The sequence below is a fragment of the Trachinotus anak genome, unplaced genomic scaffold, assembly GCF_046630095.1.
Source record: "Trachinotus anak isolate AG129_WGS33_773 ecotype Australia unplaced genomic scaffold, CSIRO_AGI_Tana_v1 ptg000001l, whole genome shotgun sequence".
Lineage (NCBI taxonomy): Eukaryota > Metazoa > Chordata > Actinopteri > Carangiformes > Carangidae > Trachinotus > Trachinotus anak.
The window spans coordinates 14,356,493-14,382,842 of NW_027273852.1; the positions used below are offsets into that span (position 1 = coordinate 14,356,493).

Consider the following 26,350-nt stretch of genomic DNA (forward strand, 5'->3'; position numbering starts at 1 on the left):
AACCGCACAGTCGGCACTGTGTGTTTGCCAAGAGATGCCAGACTTCAACAATGGAGTCTTAATGCATGTCTGGTGCTTTTTAGGGAGAGAGAATGGGAGCAAAGCAGAGACTGAGCTTGCGAAATGCCACCCTCAACCACTGTTGTGGTGATGGCAACAATAGGTTAGGTGAAACGCGAGGTTAGTTACTGGGTATGCATGGATAGGCCTTAAATAGGGCCACTGCCTAAAACCACCCCCCTGTTATGTGTTCATTAATGTATTCTTTTCATTATCTTTCACCTTCACCTTAAAACAGGGAAGGATATTCATGACAAAAAGGTATGTGATGAAGGTCAGTCCACCCCCTCCTCTTGAAAATTGAAATCCAGGAGTGCCCGCTTTAATTGCCTGCCGCTTTGACTCCAAAAATGTCTACGCTCCATCTTGGCAGTAATGCTGGCTGCTTAAGAGACAGGAGGATGAGAAAGGGAGTAAAGGGTAGGAGCCTCCCAGAGCTTGCTAACTGTCACCACGGACCCAGAGGGGAGAGAATGAGGAGGAGAGAGGGGAGGGAAGACAAGGCTGACTGCTCTAACACTCTTACACATATCATCATATCTGTATGATCAGTGGGGTGGAGGAAGAGGGAGGGCAGGTTGAAACCCCGGAGCGGAACTGACGGCTACACCTGTCCTCTCTCCTCCTCTCTCCCTTACCGTCTTGTTCTTTCATTGTCCCTCTCTCGCTCGTCTCCCCCCTCCAGGGTCCTCAGGGTTAAGATTGTTTATCTCTCTCTCTCGTGTTCTCTCTCTGTCTCTTAGTGCCCTATGGTCCAGTATTCCTCCTGGTGTTTCTGTCTCTCCCTCTCCTTTCCCCACATGGGTCCCTCCATCCCCCCTGACTCCCCTCTGCCTCCCTGCCGTAGAGATTCTCTCCTAATCCCTGGAAGTTTGGAACTAATGAACTAACTGCTGAGCCACTGCCACGGAGCTTGGTCCCAAACTATACTGTACTTCACACTCGATTTCCTCTCCAGATGGCATGGTGGCGCGGCCGACACGACGGGGAGCACCTCTAGCACACCAGCACGCGCCTGCAAATGCACACAAGCACACTACACATGCAGAACACAAACTTGCGCACACACACATAAGGGTGCACATGCATACACATATAGACAAACACGCGCACACACAGAAGCATGCAAGCACATACACAACTTGTTACAGTTGACAGCAAACATCACTCAGGTATGACACACCAGTGTCGGGAGTTCACTGTCAGCACATTACAGAACCAGGGCTGTTTGGTAGCACTTCACAAGTTAATTCACAATTTGTTCTTCTGTAGGTATAAACCTTCTAAAATAACCTCTGTTGATACTGATCAACACCCTCAGTAGCTTTTACTGGGCCCATGTGGAAGCCAGGAACCAGTCACCCCTGGATTTGTACAGTTTTATGTGTACATGGGTCTTATTACAACTGCTGAGTTTTGCCATGTTTTAGTGATGTAGTTTGTTGAATCTTTGTTTGTTTTTAGCCCAATTACATAAATAAGAGGAGAGATACTTTAACATGAATAAGTAGTTGTATGGCTGGTACCTGCAACAATAATGCATGTCACATGTCACCTTAAAAATGACTAATTACAAAATTATCAATAATTATCCACAATTTACATTAAAGTGCAGAATGAGACGATAAAATTTAACAAATAAAGAATAATCCAATATATGAACACAAAATTCAGCCTGAAAAATTAGCAAAAAGCTGAATTTATATAAACCACAAACTTTATTATAGGGATATTGCTCTGGGGTGGATGATGTGGATTATAAGGTACAGGTGGCATCTCCTGTAGTTTAACTGTAACTTCTTATACAAGAAAAGCTGATGATGCACCAAAATAACATTTGGCTTATTGAGCTGGTCATTTCACGTTTACCTGTCATTAGAAATATTTCCAATTCTTTTTGTAAAAGGGTAGTTTGTTTTTGGCTTTTCTTCTGTTTCATCAGTGACTCAGAAACTAAGACTCGTTTTTGTTAATTCATAATGAAAACAGCTGTTTATCCTGATGGTTTTCATTCTCGATGGTTTGATAAGAATTTCCTCCTCTTGTCTTATGTTCACTGTTTTCTCCCACCCTCAGTACCATTATTGACCACTGGTCCAGAGATATACCCTCCTGGTTGAAGTGAGAGCGGCTGATTATTTGGATGTAGCACAGTCAATACATGAGCTATGGGCTATGCATGAACTGCGTCTGACACCAGAGATTTTCAACTTAACATAAATTATGCAGCCAACTGTCAACTGATACATGACCTCAGTTCAATGCTCACTGTGTTATTCCAGAGGACACTGAAAGATCTGCTCTCAATTTAAGTGGATTCAAATGATTAAACTCTTGACAGAATGAACTCCTGGGAAATAATATTAGCCACTTGAATTATGAATACTGAACATTTGTATTTAGTGTGTGTCAGTATGTGTGTCTATTTACATCCCTGTACATACATGTGGGTGGGTGGGTGCATGTGTGTGTGTGTGTGTGCGTGCTCATGTATTTTTGTTCTCAACACCTCAGAGGACCCAGGAGACCTGAGATAAACTCCCAGTCAGGCTGCCTGGACTCACAAACAGGATGCGAGCTGCTCAGCCAGAAAATAGACCCTGTTCTAGCCAGATCAGAAAGAACTTGCATCCTGAACTCTGCTGCATATGTGTGTGCATGTCTGCTAAAGCAAAACTATGTAACTTTTACCGAGCAGTGGCGACAGCGGCCTCCGTAGCCACAAGTGGTGATTACAGGACACTGGCTCTGCTCGGCTCAGAGTCGGAGCGGTTAAGGGCACTGGAAGCCACATACTTCTAGAAGCTAACAGCTCATGCACAGACAACAAAAGCTTATTGATTGCTCTGGCTACAAACAAAATCTTCACCTCAGTACAAACTGGCAATCGCGCTGCCCACAAGCAGTTGTATGCTAATATATAGACGCTAGGAAGCCAGTCTGTTCACCTCTGCCACAATGTGTGCACTGAGAATAACAAGATAGCTTCTTTTTTTAGCTAGCTAAAGGCCTGTAGTTGAGTGCGTGATGTGTGATATAATGCCATGAAGAGTTACACACTTCTCACGGGAGAAGGTACCCGCTCAACCCAAGTTGCGAAGTGCAAGCACAGGCGTTTGGGGCGCAAAGTGAGAATGAAAGAGGCGCCATTCTCCCTATTACAAGTCAGTGTAACAGCAAAATGATTTTGAAGCTGTTACTTTAAGGTGAATAGTTGCATAATGTTGCTTTAAGCATCATGTGTCGAGTATCGTTTGGAATCCTTTGGGAGGGTACCAGAGGGCGAACGTGAGGTCAGGGTGCACAGGAGAGTGATGACAGCGCTGTGATTAGCATTCATTGCTTAGGAAGGGCGAGGTCTTGTCTGGTGTTGGAGCACATAGACGAGAGGCATTTAAAGGACTGAAAGTTTTCAAAATTATTTCTCATGTGTCTTTTTTTCAATATAAATCGTAGTTTTCACAGATTTTATTTCAGCTATGTTAGGTTTGAAACACACACTCTTGCAGCAGCTCCAGATATCTTGGGCTAGGGGTGAGGATTGAGGCTGAGCAAGGGATCAGAAAATGCTGAGACATGGAGAAAAGAAAAGTCCTCTCTCATTATCCTGTTACACTCTTGTGTTTTCACTGGCAGAGGTGCAGTCCGCACTGCTCTGCCCTACGTGGGCTGCGCAACGCACCAAACACTTGGAGAGTAACCCTAGTAGGAGGAGTGATGATGGAGAAGGCGACGAGAAGAGGAAAACATGAAAGAATGGGAGGAGGAGGAGAGGAATGGAGCAGATGTGGGTACATGAAGGGGTAAAAAAGCAAAGCTAGATCTATTATTTTGCAAGACATTTATTCAGTCTTAATTTTCAGTCTAAATGGCAGAGCATGTTAAGGTAACCAGACTCCAGCTAACCATCTGAAACCATTTCAAATTATTTTCTGTTACTGCAGCTAAAACAATAACATGGAGGAGAAGAGATAAATCAAGTTTGGTTTTGTAAATCATATCAAAAAATAATAAGAAAAAGTAAAACACACTTCTTTTTTTTTTAAATATAGCATTCCAAGCAACAAATGTAAATGAATTGTAAGTAAAAATGACAATAAAGCAGATAAGGCCTTATTTTTATTTTTTAAAACAGAAAAATGTACCATATTTAGCACTGAAAACTGAGTGTCCAGGCCTCCAGTTAAAGCTCTGCACAGTCTGGTTCTCCATCACCCCAGTGTGCTGTCAGGCTAGTGTTATACTTTCTGCGTCTGTGATTATGTGAGGGTCCGCTATGGTCCGTGTGACATAAATTTTGTCATCAGAGGGTGTACGCAAGGCTCTGTGCAGGCGTCCATACCACCCACTTCGCTGCAAGTGCACCAATTACACATGCACTTTTTACACGTTAATAATAATCAGTCTTAAAATCAAGAACAAAATTTAGGAAACTAATAGATGTCTGGGTAATTGTAATGAGCTGTGTTGGTGAGTCCTAGTTAGTGTTGTTGTGAGGTGATGGTAACTGTAAGGTATCGACAGTGATGAGACTTACCGCCTCCCATTTTCCCTACGAAATGGATACAAAGCCCTGGGAATTTATTCCCTGAAAAGATTGTAATGAAGTGTAACTAAACAGCTCTAATGAGATCTTTTCATGGCTAATTAAAGTGTATAAGTAGTGTGTAATAACTAGCTGTTTTTCCAGCTCAGTCTGTCAGTTTCGACCAACTATGACAAGCAGGTTTCATGATTTACAAATCCCCCCTTCTCTGTCCTGCTAGTTATATCTTGTTGTCTGCCCTGACAGGATAGCGGATAACACAGTGTGCTTCCAGCTGACAGAGGGAATGCCTGAATCTCCTTCTGCTACATCTCAGTTATCAACCTAGCCTGAATTAGTAAGTCATCTCACTCCGGCTTTCTAGAGTGCAGCACGTCACTTGTCAAAACCCATCCGCGATAACTTGAACACATACACACACATGCACGTACCCTGACACACACACACATACTGACAAAGGCAGAAGAACAAATGCGCACACAGTCACACTTCAGGCAGGCAGCCATCACCTGCAATAGTCTGCAGCTCATTTTAAATGGCATCGCAAGTTGCACAGCAGGGTGCAAAACGCCAGCTCTCAAAAGGTAAAAAAAAAAAATGGAATAACAACTATGCTCATTGTGACTCATGATCTCCCACTCTTTTTTTTCTCAAAACCTCACATATATGTATACACTTTCAGCATAAAAGATACAGCACTCCACTGTTTAAGGGTCTATGTCAGTGATAAAAGGTGTGATGTACATACAAATTGTTTTTGAGAAACCTGACACGCAGCTGTCGGCAGATTTTCCAACGACACTGCCTTTTTAATCTTGTAAATTATCCTAATTTCTGCCATTTGTTTTTATTGCTGTTTCCTAGGCTATTGGTACTGCATGCACAATTGTTATTTTATTAGAAAAAATAATACATGCCATGTCATGCACCCTTCTTTTTGCCCTCATTTCTGTCCAGTATATACAGTAACTACCACTGCACTGAGATCTAATTTTAACTGAATGAAGGGACTCTACACCCAGAGTCTGTCCAGAGGCGATGTTTGACGTTGCTTGTTTAAAGCGGTGTGACAGCAGAGCTGGACATCCATCTGATGCTGGAGAGGAAGGTGGTCCCGCTGTGGCCTGTACACACATCAGTTTGGATGCTCCAGTCTGATGTTGTGTCTACAAGGCAGCAGCCATGCTGGGTCACGTATACACAGCACTCGGTAGGATCCTGAGCGTCAAGTCTCAGGCTGTGTGTTAAGGAGCTGCCCTCACTCTCCTGGAAGGTCAGCCTCTCTGCACTTGAAAAGCTTCATGTGTGCACATATGCGTTCGACGGCGCTGCCCGCTTGGCCGACTGCTCGCCCGCGCGCCTACCCGTGTGTCAGCTTCTAATGATGAGGATGATGGAGGGAATCAAAGAGGAGATGGAGCTGACGTTAGGGCGAGCTCTCCATGGGACACCAGGTGATTGGGGTTGGAGCTTTGAAGCAACTTGTTGGATGGCTGTCCATTAATGTAAAATATCTCCTTTTCAAAGGGCTTTATTCAAGCTCGGAGTAGCGGTGCCCATAGGGGTCAAGGTGTCTGGCAGAATAATCTCCCTCTCTCACTTTAGAGCAAAGGAGAGATAAAAGAAAGGATAGTGCAACAGTGACCTGGCCATTTCCTTAGCCATTCCTGGTGTCATGTTTTCAGCAAATGCCATCACAAAAGGAGAAAAGTGCAGGAGACAATCCTTGCAATGAGCGGTCTCTGGTTACATTAAAAGAATTTTATACTGTACATGCAGGCTGCATATATGTCAGGCTGAGGTTGGAGCCGGAGATCAGCCCTCTCCAGTCTATTTGATCTGCGAATGTTATAAACCAGTGCTTTTTGATCACTTGGATCACTATTTATTTAGTTTGGTCAGGGATCAGTGTGACTCCTGGCACATGAAGCAGCCAGCGGTTCTCACATATCAATTTTCTCCAGTAACCATGAACTGCAGCGAGACGGGCAGAATTTTATCCACCAAGTAGCAGGTTTATGAATAGTGAATTATGGCTGCGTAAATCGCTCCATCCGTTTTAAGTTACCACGATACAGTTACGGGTCTATCTGGGCTTATGAGAGCGACAGTAAGGGAGAGCAACAGAGAGGTTACAGCAAAACTTGAGCAAGAGTCAAAGATCACAGTGCGCTCATCATACGGTGCGACAATCCCTCGTGTCTCGTTCAATGAGGGAACAGGGAGACACAGATGACACGCAGCAGTCCAGCCCGCTCATGACCCCTATTAAATCCGAGCAAATCTTTGATATGTACTTTGATACCATATTTTATTGATACTGAAGGGCTGTTCATAATATCAAGTACAGTTCTGCATTCCAGGAGATCAGAGTAGGGGCTGTTTTGTCTCAGAAGCTATCCCGTGACCCTTGAGGGGTCCCCATAAGGTCTAATACAACTGAACCTAGGTCGACTCCAGTCCACTGTAGTTTTTACAAGAGATTGTGATCTATGGGCCCTCCATGTTATATCTGTCTACAGTTTCTCTCACATGCACACACACATCACTGCAGTGATCAGTCTACTGATGATCAGGTAGTTTGGGTCTTTCCACTCAGACGTTGTTCGGCAACAAATGCAGTGCATTTGCAAGCTCCCATCAAGCCTGATATTCCATCGCACAACATGATGCCACATTTCTTTTAATTATCTACATTTCATCATCATTTCATCGCATCTCAAAAATCTTTGCGGTGCACACAGTAAGCGGTATCAGCTTAGTATTGTTTTTATTTTCAAGAGATCTTTTATTTTTTTTTAAGTGACATAAATGGGATCAGGAGGAAAAAAAATCCCAATCTGAGGATCTCCAAACACACACACAAGCACTCAAAGGCTCGAGCCTCTGATCTGACCTGACAACTCCTGAGCTACCATTTCCTCATGTTGCTTAACTCGTACCACATTTCTTCCAGAGAGCCTCGCTCCTCTCACTAGCTAGACTTCTCTTCCCTTTCCATCCCTCTTTCTCGCCGTTCCTGCAGCTCAGCATCTGCTTTGAATAAAGCGGCGTGTGCTACTGTGTTACTGATAGAAGTTGGGACTGTAGGCTTCTCTTTGATTTTTTTTTTTTTTTTTTTCCCATCCTCCTCATCTCTCTTCCTGCTCTACTCATACAATGCCTTCGTTGAGTGTACAGCCTCTGTTTTGTTGATTTGTGGCGTACTGTGTATAGATGTCAAGGGAAAGTGCAGATGTGTCCTGACTTATTATTTGCCTTTTTGATATGTTAATGTTTCATCTTGATGCCATTTATTCCAGATTGATGTATGCTTTGTCAATTTCCCACCTTGATCACATAGATTTTGTGTCTGTAATGCTGTGTTTCTCATGATAGTTTTTTCTTGTCCTTTTTAAGGATTTCATTTAGTATATTCCTAGCTCAGTAGTCACATGGTCTCACACTGTCAGTAACTACACTCGCTTTCACAACGTACAGTTTTGAATCTTACAGCTTTGAATATAAGAGCGTCTTTATTAGTTATCCGAAGCTGCAATCAGACTAAAATATGTGACATTAAATAATCAGTATTTCTGCCCATGTTTTATGTTTCTGTGCTGCAGACAGAGGCCAGAGAGACCATCCCCAGGATGCTCGTGGAACTGGACCTGGGCCGGACGGAGAAGTGTGTGAGGGTGAACTCGGTGTCCAGTGGCTTGGCTGAAGCTGACCTGCAGGTCATCCTGCAGGCTGAGGTTCTCCCTCCTGCCATCATGTTACCCAAAGTAGAAGACACTCAGGAGGTGCAATGGGTAAGGTACAAGTCTTGGTCAAGTCATATTGCGCTGAATGGAGTGATTTTAAAAGCCAGAATCACATGTGACAAAAGAACAAACACAAAGCAAACAAACAAAAGCAATACATGAAGAATTTAACAAGACTTATAAGACACAAGACATTTCTTTCTTTCACCTCTGGATGTCTTCTAAAAAACACAGTGGTGCTCTTATACAAACTCATGAAGTAATAGGAAACCCAGGGAAATCTTCAAAGCAATCATAACAAACTTTTCCATAGATTTCCCAGTAAAAGTGGGAATCGATCCCTGTGGCAGGACTCAGGGACAGACAGAGTGTTTTTCTTGGCCGCAGCTCAAGAAACGGATGACATTTCTTCGGATTAGCTTCAGAAGCCCGATAGCTTTCTGTAACAACACAGAGGTGCCTTTTGCTGCTGCCGAACTTACTGGAGACTGCCTTGAACAGTGTCATGTTGTGGCTATGAATTAATTTAATCACAGGTGAAAGCACTCAGACAGACAAGTACTGTATATTGAATAAAATTATGCTGCAAACATACATGACAGTCCATTCTTTATACTGAAAATGTTACTGAGGTTCTACTGTATGAGAGAGATCAGGCTGGTCAGATATTTCAAGTCTTTAGCTCTTTTGCAGCGGTTATTGCACTGACTGCTCACTAATATTCTTCCCCTTTTGTGTTCTTATAAATTATCGTTTGCAATTTGTTCATACTAACTTGGGCCCGCGCCCTGGTTAAGAGGTGTTTGTCTGGGCTTGGCCATCCCCCTGGCTTTCTATAAAGGGGCGCTGTACGGATGTCAGGTCCTGAAAGGTCAGGAGACAGTGACATCATTAATGCAGGCCTTTCTGATCAGCTCCATATGGTTCACTTACCACGAGGAACCAGCTTGCCCTCGGCCTCCTTTACTGTTTGAGTGTGAATACAGTTGTTGCTGATTAGGCAAGAGGAGAAATTAAGATTTGTTTAGAGGTCAGACAGAGAGAAGTAATCAGTGGTGATGGGAGGGTGTCTGGTCTACACAAGCACGCATATAGTCTCACATACACACGTGTATATACATACATATGTGTGTATTCTAAAATATACACACCTAATATACACTCAGACATGGTCCTGGGCAGGAGCAGGAAGTTTTTAACTAGTGGTTTTAATTAGAACACGTCTATTTCCTGCTGCCCTTTCTTTCTTCCCTGTATAATTGCTGATAGGTGTTCACTAATTCTCTCTCAGGGCTCAGCCCACCTCTCCTTTTGCTACTTTTCCTCACTTAAGGGACGGCACTTTCGTTCTGCATGAAATATTTTTTAAAACCATCTCTTACTATTATTATTATTATTATTATTATTGTTATTATGCTGGAAATCACAGAGAACATGTTGAGAGCTTTAAAATGTAGATAATTGCTTGGCTGGGAAATTGGTTTTTTTTTTATTTTTTTTTTTTACAATAAAACACTTTGATTTTGTGTTTTATTGTAAGTTTCTTGAAGTCAACCCTTCAGATTTCTACGTTCCCCCCCTAAGTGTGCTGTAAATCTGTTTTCAGGTTTGATTTACAGTGTGTTTCTGCGTTAGCAGGTGCATGTGTGCTCTTGAGACAAAGTCAAGTTTGCTGCTCTGGACCTTGATTCTTTCATTTATGCCCATTTAATCTTATCTTTGTCCCTCCCAGCTTTTGCTGTGTCTGCCTCGCACATGCTTTTCTGTGTGTCTCTGTGTGTGTGTGTGTGTCTGTGTATGTGTATTCATGTGTCAGTGTTGTAAGCATGTGTCAGATTTTTTTTTTTTCCACTCTTGTAAGGCAGTGCAGTAAATCCCTCACTTGTTTATTTTTCTGCCTTTTTATTGATATTAGCACAGGAACCTCCAGACTGATTTGTTGCTAAAAGATGGACTTGCTTGTTTCCCTTTGTGTGGAAATCTTTAGCTCTGCCTTTCTCTTCTCCCCCAGCCCTTGTGTGACTGACAGGCCTTATTGGGCTATAACAGGCGTAACTCCCTCCTTTGTCCGAGGACAATTCTCACACAGATTCGGAGCCATGTGCATTCTTTGCCCACCACACTATTTGGTGTGCACTGGGACCAAAAGAATCGCACCCTGTCCTGCTCCTCCTCCTCTACTCCTCCTCCTGTCCCCTCCCCTCATCCCTTTCTCCGCTTCCCCTCTGTGAAATGAACACTTCAGCAGGCCGGAAACATTTAATCTGGCCCCCTTTTGAAGAAAATTAATTGAAACTTGTCCCACTATAGCCTCCTTTCTCCAGCTCCATCTCTCCCTCCTTCTCTTTTCATGATTGGGTGGTGAAATTGTCAGAGGGCTTGTTTGTAGCGTGGCTTTGAATGGCAAGAAGAGGTGTTTTTTTTTTTTTTCTTTTTCTTTTCTTTTTTTCAATTCAGTAGTGAATAACATCTTTAAAGGGTCCTAGTTTTGAGAGCCATTGACAGCTAATGGTTGCTGTATGCACCAGAAGAACAATGTGCGAGGACTATAGTAGCTCTTATGCAGTGTAAATCAGGCCCTCAAAGTGTATAATGGCTGAAGAGGAGAATACAGCAGAAGGATAGAAACATGTAATCAAAGAGCCGTGGAGGCTTTTTAGCCAGTGGTGCCACATTGAGCCGTCATTTGTTTTCCTTCAGCAGAATCTAAACAGTCCGCTCAGCTCGCCGCAGCCCTCTCAGGGTTTTCGTGGCACAGTGTCGTGGTGCTAATCTCTGTGTGTAATACCCGCTAGGTTTCCCTGCTACGGGCCATATACACCTATTTCCTCTGTCACAGAAATAGGTTTATCTACACCCTCTTTTCACACTCCTTCTCGGACCCCCCTACACCACCACCACCCTTTCCTGTGTTTGCGAAGGAGAGGGTGAGGGGTGGGGGGGGGTATTATGCTAAGCCCCCAGCGTTAGTTTTTATGTTGCCATAGCAGCCTTGCTCCCACAGGGTTGTGACCTCAGATGATTACAGTACAAAGCCTATTGGGTCTTGAAAACCTCTTTGAAGATGAAAAGTCTTTGATGGTTTGTATTTATGCAAATCTCTCAGATATGATTTATCCAACTGAGATTGAATGGAGAGATGATTAAAATTGCCCCTATTTTTGAAATCCTTCAATGGAGGCCCACTCTTTCAGTTTCGAGAACAAGTGTGGTGAGTGCGAGCACGGGGGTTATTTTGCTCTTCATTTAGAAAAATAGCAGTGCTGTACCTGAGGTTATTTATATCTGTCTTTTTCCTAGTGTGTCAAAGAGGGAGTGAGGGAAAGGAGAGGAAGGGGGGACACGGAGTTAGACATTTCTACTCTGAGCTTTTTTTTTAACTCCTTTTTTTTTTTTTTTTTGGGGGACGGGCTTTGAAAGGAAATATCTGACGAAGGGGGCTTTTGTGTGTTTCCAGATGATAGATTTAGGAATTTGGGCTACCCCACTGGCAGTCCAGGGCTAGCTGTGAACTGGTCTGTTGGAAAAAATTGGAATGCTTTGGTCTTCAAAGAATTAAACTTGGTTTTAAAGCCCTACTTAGGTGAGCTTGCATATTAGCAGGAGTCATGCAGAATAAAGGCCTCAGCAAAGTGTCACATCACACTCTGATTGTTGCTCCGGTCTCCCTGTTCCCTACCATTGGGGGGGGGGGCGTTGCAAAACAGAATAATGTAGGAGTAAAACACACTCACAGACATCCCAAATCTTGTTTCTTCTTCCCTTTTTTCGGGTGTTTTGTTTCTTCTTCGGTTCGCCGTGTGTATGCATGTGCTCGCGCGCCCATGTGCACATTTACATGTGTGCACACTCTCTCAGGGGAGCACATGCTGTAGCTGCGCAGAGCCTCAGAAGGAAGGTAGAGCAGAAGACTTCAGACGATGGGGGAACCCTGGTGATAATGTAAAATATTTCATTTCACTCGCTTTTGTTGCTGCTCTCCTGTGCTCGCTTTTGCTGCTTTTTGAACCCTCATAGATGTGTCTGTGAATAAGGACTGCAGTGGGAACAGTGTAGGTAATAAAGGTGTCAAGATTCCTATCAAAAGTGAGTTTTTTGAACAATAAGATTCCTTCTTTTTCTCCTCGGTCTGTCTTACCCCACGGTGGATTTTGAAAGATGTGTCATATCGTTTACCATTGTTACTGCTGAACATTTTTCCTTCCAGTTTTAAATTCACTTTGACACAATAGCTCAGTATCTCAGTATGAGCTTCCTGTTTTTCTTATTCTTATAACTAATAATGTGTTGATTTAATCCACTGAGGGCAGCACTGGCAGAAAAGCAGGAGCTTGAACAACCCTCCAAAACATGTTTTCTTTAAGGATATTATCAAATGGATTCAAGCTGATCATAAGCCTGGAAATATATATTTTATAACAGCAAACAGCCACAGAGATTATTATATATGTGCTCCAGCAATGCGCAAACAATGATGAATGTGACGACTGTGATTGCACAAAGTAGTAAGAACAAATTAATTCATTGTGGTTATTTGGAGGTTTATTGTTTCCTATTCACAGAAACAGTGGGTGTTGTTAATGAGCTGCGTACGAGATTGTCCTTGTGTGTTAAGTTTGTTGACAGGTTTCAGCACAACTTGAAAGGACGGGCACTGACAGAACCCATTCGCCTGGTCACCTTTGTGGAAACCGCTGTGGGCCTGCTCAATTTTAAGGTAAATTACAAACAAACCCCCCTAAAAACTGCCTGCGTAAGACATTTAGCTGTTTCTCCATTGTTCACTTTAGATTAAAGACTGCATCAGTGAGTGGAGCACTCCACGTGTCCAAAATGAAAGGGATTCAAAGCTTTCGGACAGTCTCTCAAAATGAGCTTTTTGAGGGTTTTTTTTTTTTTTTGTTTCCTTTCTCTGTGTCTGTCTGTCTGTGTGTGTCTCTCTCTATCCCTTTCCAGACACGCTGACATTTTTTAATTAGAACTGTTTTAATATCATCATAGTGGAAAAGTTCTTAATGATATTTTGGCAAGCATCAAAGCAGCTCCTGTTATAGTGCAGCACGACCTTCAGCTACATGGGGAAAAGGGCATGGTTTTGGGCATTTGGGGAGAAACAAGCTGTCCTTCGTTCTTTTGATTTGTCGTTTAGTTCCCCACTCTAATTCTGTGACTGTGTTTGTGTGTGTGTGTGTGTTTTGATGACAGGGGGTGCCTCTGTGTGCTTTCTTGAGAACACCCTGTATCTTTGCCCAGACTGAACCCCAGGTTACAAGCATGAAAAAAATCGCTCTGGCACAGCTAGTGGTGAAATTAATTTGGAGGCCAACAAAAGCAGGAGACATGTTCTTATTGTTGCATACTCTGCACCACAGACAATCACATTCCAGATTTTTTTTTCTTTTCTTTTTTTTTTTTTCTCTTATCACGATAATAATTGTATCCAGCAGCTTATCTTAGCAGTAGGGCTTGATATCGTTTGACATTTTTCAATACAGGTATCAATATGATACCACATTTATATTTCATTGTCTCATAACATCACATGAACACTATTTCCTGCAATTTTATTTTTCATTAATGTTGTCTCAACATAAAGTACCTGTATAAGAACTTTGCCTAAATAACCTCTATTGATTTGCTTTCATGTATGCATACTGTATGTGCCTGCAGGTGGCATATTTAGTGGCCTAGTACATTAATATCAGTCTTAATGAAAATAAAGCTGGAGTGAATGTTAGTGTTTGATAGATATGGATTTATCGGCATATTTGTTACAGAGAGTTTAGTGTGTTGATGTCTGTTTTGGATGCTTCTTCTGCCTGCAGAGGAAACCCAGATTGTTTGAACTGCTGTAGTATAATTAGATTTACTCAGCAGTATTTATGCCAAGATGTCCAACATTTCTTTCCCTCTTTGCATCTGTGTCACTCTCGTCAGCCTGTATTATGCTAATATACATCTCCTCTCTCCAGGTGGTATGTGAGGAAATCCGTCGACTTGCTCCCAAGACTGGTCTTCACCATGACGGCGTGGTGTTTGGCTCTGATGACTTCTGTGCCAGCATAGGTAGCTGTTACACCTTCTGCTTCGCTTCCTCTCTCTTTCCTAGCCACAGTTGTGCTGTTCTGTCTTCCTCCTGCGGGACTTTCCCACAGTTATATTACATTGTGAACTCCTAAAGTGTAATAGCCTATCTGTAAATACAGTACGTGTCTCACAGGTCACTCATTCCTTCCTAGATTTTAATACATGATTACAGGAAAGGTTATTACAAATATAGTATTTTTTTTATTAAGGGATTCTTAGTGGATGTGGGACATGGGGGAGGTAGTGAGAGGTGTCCTGATGTACAAAAATAATAAATGAGATGGAAGTGTGGACGCATTTCGTCCACTTAGTCCATTATTTTCAGTGCACCTCAGAGGCAGCTACTTAGAAACAAGCATTTTCCATGGCCATGATGTACAGTAAACTGGATTTATCAGCAAAATCAAAATATTTGAACTGATGGTCAGGAACGTTTGCAAGTTCTCTGATGAAAGAAGAAATATTTAAATGCCAGATTTGACTGTGTAGTTTGATATTAAAAGAAGACAGACTGACATAATGTACATCAGTCTCATGTTTCCTTGAAGATCAGCTTGCATAACCCCATCATTTTTCTGTAGGTGCCACGCGGACTAAGGATGCCAGGGAGCTCCTTTACGCCAGGCAGAAGGTGGTGGTGACCACCAAGGCATTTGGGCTGCAGGCTATCGACCTCGTCTACATCGACTACAAAGATGTGGAAGGGCTGAGGCGGCAGGCCAGAGAGGGAGCACTCATGGGCTTCACAGGTGAGGTCCCCTCTACCTGCATCTGAAATGTGCCTCTGTTCAGTAATGTCCCTGACTTGTGTGTCCTCTCATTCCTGCAGTTGCTTCACATCTAGTAGTAGTTCTATGTTTGTATTCCAGTCTGAGTCTGCATTGTATTCTTCACTCCTTATCGCACAGTGACAGCCTTCCCTCAACGTTCTGTTGCAAGCAGCATTCAATCCAACACTTTTCACTCCTCCTTCCCTCTGTCGCTGTGTCTTGTTCCTCTGTCTCGCTCCAAATGAGAATAGGAAATGAGTTAGTTGATGAATTTTGAATGTTTTAAAATGTTGCTTAAAAAACTGAGGATGCGGAACGTCTCCTGGCTGGATATTTGTAAACTTGTATTGCATATTGTATTGAAGATCTGAAATCGAAATGACCATTTGTGCCTGTGGTTTTAAAACTGTCTGCTTGTCTTTGTCTTTTTTTAGCACTTTCAGTGCTGCTGAAGTGAATTGTGAACAACGCTGCAGTCTCTTAAATGCTTGTCTGACATTTCTGTCGTGCCTGCCATGAGTGGTTTTGTGTCTGTATGTGTGCACTCGGGTGCACATCTGCAAATGTGTGAGTGTGTGCAAGTATGATTGAAGGTTGATTGAAGATTGAAGTTATTAGCAAAGTGTGGTAGCATCTACTTTAAGAGTGCGCTGTGTGTGTCTGTAGCCAGGCAACGCTTTCAGAATGTGTCTGTGTGTGTCTGTGTGTGTCTGTGCCCCTCCGGCTGCATGGAACAGACCACAGAAGGCAGGACAGCCTTTTCCAAAGTGGATATTTCCAATGCTGAAGATATATTTGTTCTGGTATTTTCATCCCTCGACGACTGATACATTCAAAATGAGCCATATTTTTCCTGTGCTGTAAAACCACATAAATTAAATGTCATAGCATTTTGTTAACTATCCTGCAATGTTTCATGTTATTTGTCTTCCATTGTGGTGTGAAGAACACAACAGCGTCAGGCATTAGTCAGCTTTCACACCAGAAGGAAATGGGGGAGAAAAAAAAGAGGCACCTGGCTCAAAATCCTAAAATCCCTGAGCACAGTCTCCATGTTGCAGCGGCTCAGACACACGTGTCACCTGCACTTCACATCATCACAACATCTTGTAGGTGAGCCTCTTGCTGTCTCATACAGAAACTGATTTTCCAGATGACCTCATTTGCCACCTCTATTCTCTGGTGTTGCAAAGCTTGCGTGAGTGGCTATATGTGTGTCTGTTTGTGTGTGTGTGCGCGTGTGCGCGCATGTGCGCGCGTGTGTGTGTCTGTGTGCCTGTGCATTTTTCCCGTGTGTTTATATCAGAGTTACTCAGCTCTTGTCATGCAACTTAACATTTGTCTTTTTGCAGTTCTATGATTAAATATTTATCCAATGAATCGTGACACTTGGCTGAACATGTTTAGCACAGCGGGCGGTTTCTGAAATGTATGCAAATATTTTAAACATAATATTTTACATATGCAAAAAGCAGTTGATCAAAGAAAGCTCACAGTGTTGTTTACATGTGGTAAAAGCTAATGAATGGAAGCAGCCACTTGATGAAATAAATGGTTAGATTTGATATGGAAAGCACCATTCAAAGCACTGGATTAGTGGCTTACAAGCCATGGGCACTCTGTACAGTATAATCTTAGTAGCTATTACTGGCCCGAGTGCGCTTAAGCAATAATAAGGTGCAGCCAAAAGCTTCTACCTGTGCAGTAATTGACCTTGGCACTACCTAAGCCGCATACAGCACCCATTAGCACTGAGTACAGAGCACACTGGTGAAACACAAACACCCGGTGCCTCTTACTGGTAAACAGGACAGTGTGAAGGCAAAATCCTGCAAAACATAATTCATTAAGGGATTTATTAGTGCAGCATCTTCACTTCATAAGCACCTTGTTTTATGAACTGTGTTGGCTTAATGATCCCAGTAAATATGTTTGCCTCCCAGAAAATATAAAGCGGTTCCACAAAATTCTCTGCTTTCAGGGACCATGTTTCACTTCCATCCCCGGGACCCTGCCCATCATTCGCCTGAGAGCACTTTGCTAAATAGCAATCCTCCAATGAGATGCCAGCACCACATGGCAGGCCAGGATTGGCTGGAGGGCATGAATGATGCATTTTAAGAGAACCAATGGGTTGTAACTGGAGGGCACCTGAATCACCCTGTTTGTTTCTTAGCTCTGTCACTCTCCTGTCCTCCTACACACACACACACACACACACACACACACACACACACACACACACACACACACACACTTACAGTATATTTAAGCCTGCCAGTTTCAGTGTGGAAACATGCTCCTGTCTTCAGCCCAGAAGTAAAACAGGTGGTAGAGGAGTACACACTTCTCATCCCTCATAGAATGCAATATACACATGTGCGTGCGCACACACACACACACACACACACACCAACACACACACACATACACTCACTCTGAGGTTGTTGCATTGAAACAGAATTCACAATATTCACTTAGGAAAAAGTAGGAGAACTAAAATACTCCTCTAATTTAAATACTGCAGAGAAGGTGATTCACAGACACCCGCACAAAAACATACACACATATACAGGATTGTAGACACACAGACACTCACACACACACACAGACACACACACACTGACACTCACACTCACACTCATCTCCAGTGTGGCCCTGGGGAGTCCTCAGGCTGTTTGTCCAACAGAAAATGTGCAGTTACAGTCTGTCTGCTTCACGCAAACAAACGCGCATCAGCAATCATGCATTCGTAATGACACACACACACACACAAACACAAACACACACAAGAAGGCTTTTGAACATATTTGGTCGCGTGCACACATCCCTTAAAGGTATCTATTTATTACAAATTGCCGTTTATGAATTACGTTCTCTTGACAGTAATTGCTCAAGCACTTAACTACAGCGTGTCGATTGTGTGACTGTGGTGTGTGTTTTTCTGAGGTCAGCCGGGGTGAGCGGAGCTGGATGAAGGGAGTGGATTCTCTCCTCCCCTTTCCTCCCTTGTCTCGCCTCTCCTCTTCTCCTCCTCTCCCCTCCTTACCTCTCCTCTTCTCCTCCTCTCTCCTGGGCCAAATTTTTTTTTTTTTTTTGCTCGTGCAGCCCGCCTGCTCAGCCACCTTGAAGGATTTGTTGTCGGCGACAGAGCTAAGCCCTAAAGTGTCGAGTTCCTGCTGGCTGCTGCTGAGCTGTCGTTCTCACCAGACGTTTCATAACCTTAACTTATCACTACAAGTTTGATCTGCAAATGTACACGGGATTATGTCTGTGGCGTTCGCCCACGTTTAACTGAGAGGGAGTGGGAGCAGGAGAGTAGTTTGGGGGGGGGGGGGGTTGAAGATTGTGCCAGAGCCTTAACTCCATGTCGGGCTTCTGTTTCAGTTGGATACAAGATGTCATTTCTGAAATTGTGTGAGGAAAGGTGTGCAACTAGTGAAAAATACGTGTCTACTAAACACAGAAATATATAGAACCAATATAGAAATGTATTTTCAGAAAAGACAGTAATTTTCTTCATTTTCACTTGTTCAGTTTTGGAATATTTTTTTGTAAAAATGCTTCAACATTGGTTTATTGTTTATCTAAACATGTTACAAATATTACTTGAATTAAAGGTGTTTGATTTTGTCTGATCTCCTTGGCATTTTTAAATAATTTACTTGACTGTGTGTGTGTGTGTGTGTGTGTGTGTGTGTGTGTCTATTTAGGTCCAGCCACACTTTCATATACTGTTTGTTTTATTGTGGGTTTTTTTTGTTCTAGATGATTTCTGTCACATATCAAAGTCTAACTAGGCATTCAGCGAAGTCTCTCCTTGACAGCAGGGCTGCAAGGAGAGAGGACACACTTGACATCCTTCATAATGTCCCTCTGACTCACTTCAGTGGCACTGAACATCCTGACACATATACACACATATGGTTTAGTCGTCTGCATTTCCTGTTACTCCTGTCCCATTTCTCTGTGTGTGTTGTCACAGGGAAAAGTGCCAGCAGCAATCCCTCCCAGTGCTCAGACTTGTTCTTTTCTCCATCCAGTTGTGTACGGCTGTTTGTGCAACAGTTTTCATTTAAAAAAGATTTCTTTTTTTATATTAAGGGAGGGTAATTGATAGCTCTTTGCCAGTAAAAACTTTTTTTTTTTTTTTTTTTTTTTGCGGTAATGGCTCTTGCATTTATTTGAATTCCACTCTTCTGCGCGCGTGTGTGTGTGTGCGTGTGTGTGCGCGCGTGTGTGTGTGTGCGTGTGTGTGCGCGCGTGTGTGCGCAGGTAAACAGGTTATCCACCCAGGGCAGATCCAGGCTGTACAGGAAGAGTTCTCCCCGAGTCAGGAGAGGGTCCAGTGGGCCAAAGAGCTGATTGCTGCTTTTGACCAACATCAGAAGGAGGGCAAGGTAACGATCCCATCCTGCCAAAAGTAAAATCATTTTAGAATTTAAAAAAAAATCATATTAGTCTCTCTTTAAGTTAAAAGATTTTAGTATAAGATAGCTGCACATGTATAAGTTGAAAGATACTTGTATTATTTGCCTTAAATTTAATTTTGTATGCAAATGCAGAATAACTGCCAAACACATACATCTGTTGCAGTTTGTCAGCAGCTGTTTATTAGCTATTAACTTTTACTGATTACTGAGCCTACAACCTCATTTAAATGTGACTTGAATTCTTTAATAGAACAGTGAATTTCTCCAAAATCAGAAACATTTTTCTAAATCTTGTTCCAAATTTAGAGGAGGAGAGAGACCCTGAATAATCCAGGGGATTTTTTTTTTTTTTTGTCTACAAAACTTTCTCAAGAGTGTGTGTGTCCAGCATTATTCAATATCAGTGCTGACTGTGTGTGGAGATGACAGGGGTCTTTCTCCACTCTGGGACTCAGACTGTTCCTTTGTGTATCCTCTCACACACCTCTGTAGCTCCAAAGAATACATACTGTACACCCCTGGGTGACTCTCAGAGACATCATAGGAGACGAGGGAGGGAGGCTTGGGCAAATTAAGTGTACAATATTATTGTTCCTAATTTAGTGCATGGTTGGATCCTGTGTGCTGAGCTCTGTGGGCTATCTGCTGAGGTAATACACAATCTGCCCACACCTCTCTCCCTGCCAGGGCTGCTCCTACTAAGCATCGCCCGAGGGATTCATATCCTACCCATCCCTCTGCCGTGCTGTGTGTGTGTGTGTGTGTGTGTGTGTGTGTGTGTGTGTGTGTGTGTGTGTGTGTGTGTGTGTGTGTGTGTGTGTGTGTGTGTGTGTGTAATGGTTTGAACAGTGAGCAGGGTCAGACTCTTTGTCTTACAACACGACAGGTGCTTGCTTTTCATAATTCTCACCTCCAGACGCTGACTACATTTTTGACTCGAGGTTTTTTGAGATTTTCTTTTTGCAAAACAAATGACTTTGTACCTGATGTCTCAAAGTAGCATTTAATTCCAGAAGATGCTAGAATTCATCATTTTCTTTATTGAATTGCATCTAAATCTCTATCATCCTGTTTGCTGTAGGTAATGACTTTGTTTCATATAATTTATTACAGATTTAAAAACATTACAAGTCAGAAATTCACACATTTCATGCTACATCCCCATACACATAAAATATGTGCTCTGATTTCTCTCATAAAGTGGTGTGTTATGTTTTTCGCACAGTAATCTACTTCCTGTAGCTGCCAACATTCAAAGTGTGTTTCCTGTGAATGCCTGCCCTAATTTTTCTCTCTCTGCTCTCGCTTCTGTTGCAAACCTGTTCAGGGCGCGTTCACCTTCCGCGGCAGCATGATTGACATGCCCTCGCTGAAGCAGGCACAGAACATCATAACGCTCTCCACGGCAGTGCCGGAGAAATAACAGGAATCGGGAGGAACCTCGCGACAAAGGAACATGGAAATGTTGCAGGTTCTCATGACAAAAAAGTTGAACTTGAAAAAACGAATTGACTTTGTTCTCTGACAAGGAAATCCTGCTTTTAATTTAAGGTTTTAATAATTGTTTAAATATTGTAATTGAATTAATTTGTCATGGCAGCTGCCGTGAAGTGCTGTTGCTGTACCCTGGGATGTATTCAACAAAACAAACTGTGCACATCGCGAAGAACAACAGCAAACCTTTGGAAAGCGAGTGTGGAGGATTACTGCCCTGTGTGGACACTTTCTTGGCACACTCTGCAGTGTGTGTGCCATCATGTCACTCTCCTGTGTGTGTGCCCATGCCTCCCATCTCTCCTAGGTCGTGATGAATGCTCTTGCATCTCCACGGTCCAGGCAGCTGGGCAAAAGGGTAAACAAACACAACAAGCCACTGTTGTGGATCTATTCACTGGGCCCCCAGTCTTCCAGTCAGGCCTCAGCCCCCTGCCCAGGGCCTGACTCACACACATCAAAGTCCCGCTCGCTGAAAAAAAAAAAACCCACAGATGGAAGTGCGTAAACTCACGATTTAGCGTTTTTGTGTCCGTCTCCTTAGTAAAGACACGCAGCTCACTCTGCGGCAGCTGTGAGCCTGTGGTCTTGATGGAGAAGGCGTGTGGCGTCAGACACACCATGACCTGCACGAAAAATAAACACTGCATACATGCACACGCCGGAGCGGGATTCTTCACCTGACCTCTCATTTACCACAACCGTTTTCAAGCTACTGTTTCTAGTGAGTTCACTTCATTTCATCAACAATGATAAATGGTCACATTTAGAGAAATGACCTCCTGAACCAGTTCAGCGAAGTAGTTTGTTGTTCTGTCACAAATGGAAGTAACAATGGGGCTCTGTTGAGCGCTTGTGCACATCTGACTTCCAGAGACAGTGAAGTGGGTGTGATGTTGGAGTGAGACAGATTAGAGGCCATGTTGCTCCAGCAGACCAGGACCGAGGCTTTGTCTCTCTGACTGTGGATGGGAGGATAATTGGGGGGGTGTTGAATGGTTAATAGTGCCATTGGTGACCATGGTAATGAAAGGCACCATACCTCCCCTACCCACCTTATCCACTCATCTCTCTCTCTCTCTCTCTCTCTCTCTCTCTCTCTCTCTCTCTCTCTCTCTCACCTACTGTATGATCTATTGTGTCTGGGGCAGGACTGTGGTCTGTGCCAGGCCAGGCCAGACAAAAAGATCGAAACCACTCCTGCACCCAGCCAAAGTCTCCAGCAGTAAGCTGTCTCTTTGGCATTTGGCCACATGTTTCTCTCACCCCTGGCTCACTTCTTCTGTTGTGAATTTACATTAAGCTTGTTTGTTTGTTTTTCACCCAATCTCCTATTACACCCTGAGATTGGTGGATGAAACTGCTGCTACGGATGACTTTAATTAAATGAATCCACTAACTATTATTGGGGCAGAGCCGTTTTGTGATGCCCTACAGAATAGGTGTAGGACATGCCACATCTTGAACTTGGATGATGTAAATGGTAAAATATTTAAAACAGATGTTTCGATTGCTTGTCACTAAACAGAATTAGTAGACTGTGTGTAGTCTGTGCTGATTGCTGAAAGCATAATATATCCTGTTTCTTGCTTGTTTTGTCATTAAAGGCCGATCTGGGGATTAAACTTTACTGTGCCTTTTTAGAATTGAATTCATTTATCATTTATTGCTAAATCTAGTTGCAGTCCACTCTGAAAAAATAATCCATGAATAATTTAAAGAATTATCAGATTAGTATTTTATTTGATCGAACAATTAAATATGAATTCAAAATATTTATGATGGAATATATTTTCAAATTAAAGCAAAACTGCTCATCTCTGATTTTTTTTCTTGTTTGCTGAATCTCAAAACTCTTAATACTTTTGCATCAAGATGCAATTTCACTTTTTAAACTTCTGACCCCTCAAATGTCTAACAAAATAATCCAGAGAGTCCTTGTTGAGCCAGAACCCAGCTGCATGAAAGGCTCACATGGCTGTGAATATCCAGCTCTCAGAGTTGGAACAGAGGCTCACCAGGTGACTGTAGTGGTGGAGGAGACCAGGCTGATGGGACAACTTGGCTTTTCCAAGCTGCTCTGCACCAACAGGTGTCCCCCCCCTCAGACAGGAAGGGAGATCTCAAAGCGGAGGAAGCAGCTCAGGGCATCCTGCAGAGACAAAGCAAAAAAAAAAAAAAAAAAAGCACATCTCTTCCTCTTCTTCTGAGGATGATTAGGAAAACCCGTTTGGCCAGTTTACATTTTAACAAAACACAACATCCTCTGAGTCCATATGTGCCACATAGGCTACAACAGGATCCCTTTTTTTCTCCTCCCACCCAATAATGTTGTACTTATATGATTTCCACTTCCACCCACGCCTTTTTTTTTTTTTTTTTTTACCCCTCCCCCTCTCTGGATAAAGGTGAAACAAACTCTGTCCTTTGGTCTTTACAGAGCTCGTTTGGCTCAGCTTTCGTTGCACCTCGGCGAATTTGCAATTCGGAAACAATTGTGAATAATAATAATAATAATAAAAAAAAAAGTACAAGATTTCGGTGACATCTGTGCAGATTAGAGGAATGCAGCCCTGTCTGCCTCCGCTGTGTAATTCTACATGACATTTCTATTATGTGTGGAACTGATACAATCTTCAGAGTCCGCTCGGCGGTTTTATTTAAACACATCTCTCCGGTATTCCCTGAGAGAGTAAATTACAATTAACACGATTATAACCTCACAAAATTGTGACGGGAATCAATTAGGCTGCGAGCAGTTCTTCATAGCCCGGTAATGTGCTGGTCGAGATTGCTTTCATAAATTATGAGGGACAGCGCAGGCGGAGAAAATGCATGTATGCAAAACACTGTCAGAGGAAAATTAAAACGAAATGTTTTACATATTTTTCCATTAATCTAAATGGGACCCGTGTGGCAAAGATGGTTTTATTCTAATTCCCCGCCCGGGGATTCCCAAATAATGACTTGATGTTTTAATAGACTTCTAATGACAATATATGACAAACTAATTGCAGCAAAAGATTATTCTAAAGCAATAATATACCTCGTTATTGTAGCTGCAGCACAGTTTGAGAAGTGCAGAGTCATTAGCAAAATAAATAAATAAGTAAAAGGCTTAAAATACAAATGTGTGCAGAGCTGATAGACATAAAACATTTAGTTTAGACTAATTAACTCTGTTTCAATATTTAGGAGCATTGTATTAAATAAATTAGAACATTTTCAGAGTGGTTACATCTGATGAGAAAATGATGACAGAACCATAATGATCAGTTTTTAATTTTCAGCATTTCATGGCCCTCAGGCTAACAACAAAATGTTTTCCTCTTTATCAATTATTGCTTTCAAAAATAATGATAATAAAAAAAAGAGACTCTAAATTAAAAAGAAATGAGTTCTTTCACTTTTTTCCTGAGATAAGCATTCTGCCGTTTTAGAATTTCAAAATAAGTGTAAAATAATTCAGATAGAAAAAAAAAACCTGATTGCATCTTTTTTTTTTTTTTTTTGAAATGTAATTTAAGAGTAAAATGTGCTATGTTATGTTTCTGAACGGCTAATTTAAAAGCATAGAAATCTTCCACCTTTACTTTTTATATCTCGTTTTTTTTTTTTTTTTTTTTTGCAGTGGCAGGCGAGCGCTCTGTGTTCATGCAGCTATCATCAGCTATTTCATCCCGCACGTCAGAGGAGTATGTGTTTGATATTTTCCTCAGAAACTGCAGAAACCTTTTATTCGCCCACTGATGACAGGCGCATGTCCAGCCTCCCCCCCCCCCCCCCCCCCCCCCCCTTCTTTTTTTTCTTTTTTTTTTTTTTATCCACCTCGTTTGCATGATATGAGATTCACCGCGGCCTGTCTGTGCTGCTTGAGTGATCTGGCACATGTGGACCATTACTAACTTCATTTGGGGAGACCTTTTGTCTGACTGTCTCCGTCAGCAAAGGGCAGTCCGAGGGGACAGAGCTGCGTGGCGTGAATCAGGATCAGAATCAGGATGTTAAACCCACAACTTTTTTTTTTTTTAATTTTCTCCCCACCTTTAAATTAGGACAGAGGTAGTTTTGATGTAGCACGTCTAAACACGCCTATGTTGGCCTGTGATCATGACGTAAAGCTAAAGAATAACACAACAATATATATATATATATTTTTTTTTTTATTTTTTTTTTTTAGCAGTGCAAATTTGCACAATATTTAATTCACAGCACCAGACTGATAGTGTAGCTATACAAATAGTGTGCTGCAGAAGCTGCCCCCCCCCCATGCCTGTCCTACAGGGTGATGGGCGGGGAGGCGTCCACCTGTATTTCATTTTGAACCCCTGCACCGAAGTTGTTGAGGCCTCTGTATTTGAAGGCCGTCTTGCAGAGTGAAGCTCTTGGAGGTCCAGACAGTCGGGGTGTGTTTACCTGGCGGGTCCATGTGCTCTGCAGTTGCTGAAGAAATACGATGGAGCGTCGTAATAACAGACTCACGGACTTTTAGGCTTTTACACACGTCACAGTCAGGAGGTGCTGAGTCGTGGCCTGTTTGCGGATGAAGAATGATGTTGTTAAATTAAAAGGAGAGGCTACATTCTAGTTAGAGGATTTTACCAAAAGAGGTATAGGTAAAATATTTCGAGGTGACTTTACCTTCCTCCACAGCCCTCCTCTTGGCCTGACTCCCCCCCCAGACTCCCTTCTCCTTAACGGGCCCAGATCAAAGGCTCACCGGCCCCGGCGGAGACCACTAAAAACCCGCCCGCTTTGTCTGCTGTTGGCAGGAGTGAGGAAGGGTGTCGGGGAAGGTGGGAGGGGAGGGGATGGGTGGCATGGTAATGAGACTCGTTACACAGCGACCAAAAGTCTCTGCAACTTTTTCGGTTTTTTTGTTTGTTTTTTTTTTTAAATAAACCTCAAGTGTCCATCTGTCGTCAGACCTGACTCTTTTTCAGGTTCCTCCTGTTTCAGCTTTTCAGCTTCACTGCAGCCAAACTTCTCCATTTTCATCTCCAGACCACAACCAGAATCATGGCTTGTCAGAATGTGTTTATATATTCACCTATGAATTATTGACAGCTTCAGTGGGCGGACCGACAGCTCTAAATCCGATGGAAATGACTGAACTGTAGCCCCAGTCTTGTTTGTTTGGTTGTCCCTGAACGCACCAGACAAGACAGACCGGTAGAAAGTTTACGCGGCTGACGCAGGCAGGTTAAGGGGGCG

General features: G+C 42.7%; 1 protein-coding gene and 1 long non-coding RNA gene across 3 annotated transcripts in view; one reads left to right on the plus strand and one right to left on the minus strand.

Annotated features, from left to right (window-relative positions):
- The window catches only part of clybl (citrate lyase beta like), a 57,901-nt gene extending 35,135 nt beyond the window's left edge, over positions 1–22,766 (plus strand). The window contains exons 4-9 of one of the 2 annotated variants that reach the window (XM_071479447.1): positions 8,212–8,400; positions 12,968–13,069; positions 14,325–14,418; positions 15,021–15,188; positions 19,485–19,609; positions 20,970–22,766. In XM_071479447.1, the coding sequence (XP_071335548.1) occupies positions 8,212–8,400; positions 12,968–13,069; positions 14,325–14,418; positions 15,021–15,188; positions 19,485–19,609; positions 20,970–21,065 (774 nt within the window). In that variant the 3' untranslated portion in view covers positions 21,066–22,766. Of the gene's footprint in view, positions 1–8,211; positions 8,401–12,967; positions 13,070–14,324; positions 14,419–15,020; positions 15,189–16,155; positions 17,172–19,484; positions 19,610–20,969 lie in introns of those variants that run through there. The other variant, XM_071479453.1, reaches the window with a different exon arrangement.
- A 31-nt stretch (positions 22,767–22,797) lies between these two features.
- On the minus strand, positions 22,798–26,305 carry LOC139622231 (uncharacterized). Its single transcript, XR_011691168.1, has 3 exons — positions 25,778–26,305; positions 25,553–25,669; positions 22,798–23,288 (listed from the first exon to the last, which is right to left on the minus strand). It is a non-coding gene; the product is annotated as an uncharacterized lncRNA (long non-coding RNA).
- Between the last annotated feature and the right edge of the window lie 45 nt (positions 26,306–26,350).